The sequence below is a fragment of the Morus notabilis genome, unplaced genomic scaffold (genome assembly GCF_000414095.1).
Source record: "Morus notabilis unplaced genomic scaffold, ASM41409v2 Scaffold822, whole genome shotgun sequence".
Lineage (NCBI taxonomy): Eukaryota > Viridiplantae > Streptophyta > Magnoliopsida > Rosales > Moraceae > Morus > Morus notabilis.
In genome coordinates this window covers 10,155-16,403 of record NW_010364294.1, presented here as the reverse complement: position 1 = coordinate 16,403, position 6,249 = coordinate 10,155, and the positions used below count along the sequence as shown (strand labels likewise).

Here is a 6,249-nt window from a genome sequence, read left to right as displayed (position 1 = left end):
TCCGTCAAAGGAATGCAGGAGTAAAAAAGCAAAGACTAAATTAGTAATTTGTTGGAACCATTCATTAAACTTTGTGAATTCAAGCAAAATAAATTTGATAGAAAAATAGAACCATGGATCATATCATCGATATGTAGACATCGAAGGATCTATATACCAAAGGCAACATGTTACAAAGAACTCTGAAGTGGCAAAAGGAATACTAGGAAAATCAAGTTCAGTTTTTCAAATAGGTAATACTGTCTTCAATCAACTGATCAAGTTGTATTAATCTCACCTTCATAGTTCATTGCATTTGGCAGCTATTACAAAACTACCAGCTTTATAAGGAGCTTCATCGAAAGCCTCCAAAGCCTTGTATGGTTTCACAATGGGGTTTCCAAAGCCAACAAGAATCAGGCTTAGCTTCAAAATTGCAACATATAGCTTCTGAAATGACAAAACTCTCGACTACTTTTTCATCAGTAAAACAACTATCCAGGAAAAAGCACAACCTAGTTTTATGCAAAAATAGGTTAAACAAACACTAGCATTCATAAACATCAATCAAAGCTACGCTTGCTCCAAAATCAAACCTCAAAACGGATTTACAAATAAGCCTATTGTGAGGATGTATCTAAATGTGTTTAAGAAAATACAAAATGTTCCAGGTTATCTGTATCTATCAATCCAGTATGCATAGAACAAAAGGCCATCAACAATAAGCAATAGACCAAACTCGTAACCATCACATTCACAAGTAATGCAAGCTTAGCAAGAGCCATAAGTTGTTACTTATATTATGGATCTTCGGCAAATATTACCTGCTAATGGCCATCGAAGATCAAGCTGCAAAAAGACAAACTGAATTGCACCGTGAAGGAAACCATAATCAATGGTCTTAGACGGTCCCGATAAAGAGTGACATAACAATCCTGCATCTAGTTTCTGAGTCCAGAAAGTTATTTATAAAGCCACTAGCCTATAGCCTAATACCACAACGACTGACATTCTTATGAATCACCATTGTATTTTATTGAAACCAGTTCACCTAGTCCCAGACTCCCATGTTTGACATTGTTTCAACAAACGCAAATGAAAAACCATAATGCTAAATCACTGAGCAAGCAATATTTCGACTCAAATCAGAGTTGAAAAAACCATGACCATTCAAATCACTAAGTATAAAATCAAGAAAGGGACATAATATGTGCCCTTATTTACTGACTACAACTGCTAAGACTGAATCTTTTACTTCTTAAGATTAGCCACATTAATGCTGTTTCGCATAAATAAATAAGGAGCAGATACTTAATAACCATTGGCATGTTACAAGTTAAATAGCCATTAATTCACAGTCAAAGTATGGAGCAGTTACGAAAATATTTCACAACGTACACAACAATGCATGGATTGACAAATTATCAATATCTAGATTTCCCGATTTCCATCTTTGCTCAACTGGAATAAAGAATCGAACACAATAAACAAAATTCAGCGCGATATAACAGATCTGTAAGGGAAAATGTTTGTTATTTTATTACTAATCTCAGTTCTAAGGAATTTTCCACATTTTGCACTGACAATTAATCTAAAACAATAATCAGGGAAAAAAAATTAAAGAAACTTCACAGATTGGAGCAGTTTCAATCAATGAGCAGCAATGTCACTCCCGAAAACATCAATTATCGGATCAGGCGCATCAAGCACAGGGCTTGACGGAGTCTGGCTCGGAAACAACACGGACTTGGAGGCGACGAGCTTCTTCCTCTGCGGACACCTCGGGCCATAGAATCTTGGCGAGAAGCACGGAAAAACGTCCATCACGCTGACTGGGAGTTGACCTGGAGTCGGCGGCGGCGGCGATGACGGCGGCGACAACCGGATCTGTGACAACGCGATGGCGCGGTGAGATCTGGCGCTGATTCGCGAGTCCCTGATTCGAGCGAGAGCGCCGGGCTTGAGGTACTTGAGGAAAGGCTCGGTCCGGCTCGGGGACGACCTGTGAACTGCGCGAGTCCTCCGATTCATGTCGAAGAGAGAGAAATGAGGAGAGAGAGAGTGAGAAACGAAGGAATTGCAGATACAAGTGGAGAGAGAAAGGGGGTCGTTTTAGAAAGAGATAGGGTTTTGAGTCTGAGGAAGAGGGGGGGATTTGGCGGGTTCTTAAGGAGGGAGAGAGAGGCGGGAAGATGCGAATGGGAAGAGAGAGAAAGTGAGGGTTTCAAAAGGCCCCAGACTTGTTTTTGTTTGTGTTTGGCGCGGGATCATATTACTCAATAGTAGGGCTTCATGACGTGTTTTTTTATTTTTTGCTTTTTTTGTTACTTCGTACTTTTGGGCGACACGTGGCAGCGTGGTCCCTTGCCTGTGAAATGCGCAGGAGGTTATTTTGGGGTAAGGTGTGGCCGTGCCTACGTGGTTCAATGCGTGATGTGATTTTTAGCGAAGTCCCTGCCGTTCGATTGCCTTTGTCCGAGTCGAATTGACGGGATTACTCCCCTCGTGGAGTTTTTGTCTCGTGTTCCGGTCGCACAAAATCCTTTCTCCAAATGGCGCCGCGTTCTATTTACGATTTTGGAGCCCGCCCTTATACGGTAGATATTTCTTTTTCTTTTTTTTTTGGCATTTTTGTATCGGTAACCCTCGAGCTAAAATTTTGACAATTGACCCCTCTTGCATTAACTAGTTGAGAACGGTATTAAATTTTTTACAGATTTTAGATGCAAGTGACTTTTAAAGGAGGGTATAGTAAGCCATCTTCATTTTACCGATTAAAATTTTATTAGAGTAAAAAATTCTTATAAATAGTTATATTTAATTTTTTTATTACAGTAAAAAGTTCTCACATAAAGTCATATCTGAACTCGAATTAGCGAACTAAACGGACTCTAAAAGTATTTCTGATGAAATTATGAATTAACAAAAAATAATAATAATAAATTAAGATAAACTGTAAAATGGAATTAGGAAAATAAAACAAAAACACAAAATAACATCCATTTCAATTTGCAAACTCGAATGTTGTCATTGATAAACATGAATCATTGGTCAAAACTCGAAAGTATGATTGTTGATTCAAATGATGCAAAAACGGATTATTCCGACCAACCAGTTCTGCTCAAGAGTGTTAAAAAAAATGACTTTTGAAGCCCAAAGATGTAAAAGAAACAAACTTAAATGAGAAGAGAGCAAAAAAAAATGGAAAAATTCGTCCCAATGGCGATTGTTTTGAATGAACGCAACATTGATTATGATTTTTTTTACTGTCTTCTTTAAGCTCATGGTTATATATATATATATATATATATATTATTAAGGAGGATTCAATAACAAAGAGGACAATAAAATATAAAGTTTGCACAAAATCATCAATAAAATATGCACCTCCTAATACCACTCCATTAAGCAAAAAGCCCTTACGAGGGGCGAGGCTGCTGTAACGGCATCATCCGGCAAGGATGGAGCTGCTAGACTGAAGATCCGCCGACGGAGATCCACTGCGACGCCGACATCAAGTGCTGTGGGGGCGCTATGGTGATGACATGGTGTAGATATCTATGTTGTGGGGGCCCTTAATAATCACTCACGTGCAAAAAATCATCCAAAACTGTTTAGTATTCAATGTACGTTATCAAAAAAAAAACAGTAATGCAACAAATTTTAAAAACTTAGAAATCGATTGAAAAAGTTTTTAATTTAGAGACTAATCAGCCAAACATGTAAAATTCAGGGGTCCCATTACTTTTTTTTTTTTTTTTTGCTCTCATCGCGGAGTTTCTAACTTCAAAATTTTAGAATAAAATCATTTTAGCACATTATGTTAAAGCGAAACAAGCGTATCTATTATTTTAATAATATCAAAATGATACCTTTACATTTTTAAAAACATTTTATTGGGACATAAAATATCTAAACTACCTTCCATTCCCAAATCGCCGCACACCCACCTTATCGTCGTATATCTCAGGTATCATTGCTTCCCCTTCCCATACCAATTTCCTCATTGTTGTGCCACCATCAATCTCATCAACACCCCTACACACCTCATTGCGTACAACCCAAACTTGTACGACCATGATTTGTGGTTGTGCCCAGCCCCATCACTAACGCAATTGATGTTAAAAAAATCAGTCTTGTTGACGGTTGGATTTCGTCAACAATAAACCCGCCGGATTACCTTGGGGTTACCCTTTGGATTACCGGCTTGTGGGTTTAATGAAAGTGTGGATTCTAGTTTGATTTAAGTATTTTTGTGTTTGAATGAACTGTATGTAAATGAACAAGAAGAATTTTATAGTAGTTCACTCTATAAAATTAGAGCTACATCCAATGTATATATTATTTTTCTTTTGTGGAGATCATAGTTTACAATGAATGCTATCTCTTTCTCTCTCGTTCTTTTTCCTTTGGAATTTTCTGGCCCCCTTCCTTATTGGGGTCCTTCTTCTTTTATACTCGGGCTTCCTTCACTGGGTGGGTTTCCTTCGTAGGTAGGAACACTCAAGTGCTCTCCCTCTCTAGGCCCAGACATAGCCCACTAATTAGTACTGTTCACTCAACCAATTAGTCTTCTATTACGGCTCTGTGACTCTCCGTAATGCTTTTCTATCCCCTGGGGGGCGGCTTGTAAACTTGCAATTAATGTTGTCAGACTTCTCTTATCTTTGCATGTAACCTATCATGTCGAAAAGGGACGTTCCCCTCGTCGTCAGTGGTTGTTTAACCTTTCTCGCCCCTTCTAGTGATCTCTTCTGCAGTCGAGGGATCTTGTCGTGTCAACCCAGGCAGAATCAACCGTCAACACCTCATGGGGTTGTCGCTCTAATAATGGACTTCATCTTCGGGCTCTATAGCTGATCTTGAGGGAAACGAAGCGTCGAGGGTTGAGTGCTCGGCGGAAAGCAAGTATAGCCACGTGTCGTGGCGCCGTTGGTCCAGGTGTCCATCACATTTTCCCACACAACAGCCACCCCCCAGGTCGAGGGCTCCTTTTTTAGGCGGCCTCGAGCTCTAGGTTCAGTTTGTCCTTTCCGTGCTTCGGGTGTGGGAAATCGGTCCCGATCCTCCGTCCGCAATGATGGCCTGGGTGCTTTGGGTGTATAACCGTCGCGTCGATTGATTTGGCATAATGATGAGTATCCGTGTTTCAAGAAAACGAATATAGGCCGTCGGATCTGCGTCTTTTCAATTTTCTGCCCTTCCCCTTACTGTCAGATACGGAGAGTGATCCCTGGCCGTTGGTCTTTTAGGGTCTTCATCCGACGGTTGGGGGTCTTCATTCCCGACTCTTTAAATACTCTCCATGGACTTGAGGATCATTTTTTCCTTCTTCGAAACTTCAAAAAACTTTTTGCCGCTGCTTTGCCGGGACATCCGTACTTTTGCCGGAACCCTGCTTGCTGAACTTCCGCCTTCGTCCTTCCCGTTCTCCGAGGTGTACTACGAAACCGTCCCGGGTTTACTTCTTCACCGGTAAGTTCCTGGATCCTTTCTCTCTTTGCGTACTCACGGGGTTTCCCCCGTTGTGTACCAGGAATATGTAAACATATATGCAGAAAACGAGAATAAACATTTAGTTAAAGAGACTTTACTTTGTTGTGTTATGTCGTACTGGATGACCTGGTTTTTATATGCGCGCATTTTTTGTCTGTTTGTCTTTGGTTTCTGGGTTCTGGGGAACCCGCGGTTCCTATGAACACTCGTCGTTACCATTCTTGTATGAATGGTCGACGTTAACCAGTCGTCGCTTAGAGTAGTCACCGTTTATTCCTCTCGACGTTAGGGTTTTAACTTAGCTTTTTGTCCTTGTTATTACCAGAACAATGGCCCAAAGTTCACCCAGTCGAGAGGATTCTCTTTCTGTCATCCGTTCTGACCCCCCTTAGGTGGTAGAGATCTCATGGACCTCTTCGTATTCTGGTGTCAGCTCTGTGCTTAGGGATATCGAGGATGTCGAGGGAAGTTTTGAGCCGGGCGACGATTTCGGAAGTGAATTCGGTAGCGTCGAACGAATGATAGATGAGGTGGTCGAGCAGATCCCTTTTACGGGGGGGGGAGCATAAGTGGAGTAACCGCTGCGACGGTGGATGCCCCCCTGGCTGTTGGGAATGGTGTCCTAGAAGCATTAGATGTAATAGGATATTTATTATTTATTTAATAAAAGAGTTTATTCATTATTTTATGTGCATATATTTATGAATATTTTATGAATATCAATGAAAATTCCATGGTTATTTATGTAACCTTAAACATTGTATATAAGTGTTA

At 40.4% G+C, this 6,249-nt stretch overlaps 1 protein-coding gene across 1 annotated transcript; it reads right to left on the bottom strand.

Moving 5' to 3' along the window:
• Positions 1 to 1,495: 1,495 nt before the first annotated feature.
• Positions 1,496 to 2,173, bottom strand: LOC21386368. Its single transcript, XM_010106286.2, has one exon. It carries the CDS (start codon positions 2,008 to 2,010, stop codon positions 1,630 to 1,632), a length of 381 nt encoding a protein of 126 aa, XP_010104588.1. The 5' UTR covers positions 2,011 to 2,173; the 3' UTR covers positions 1,496 to 1,629.
• Between the last annotated feature and the right edge of the window lie 4,076 nt (positions 2,174 to 6,249).

Coding starts and splice junctions, on each gene's coding strand:
- LOC21386368 (XM_010106286.2), bottom strand. CDS start 2,010: ATGAATCGGAGGACTCGCGCAGTTCACAGGTCGTCCCCGAGCCGGACC.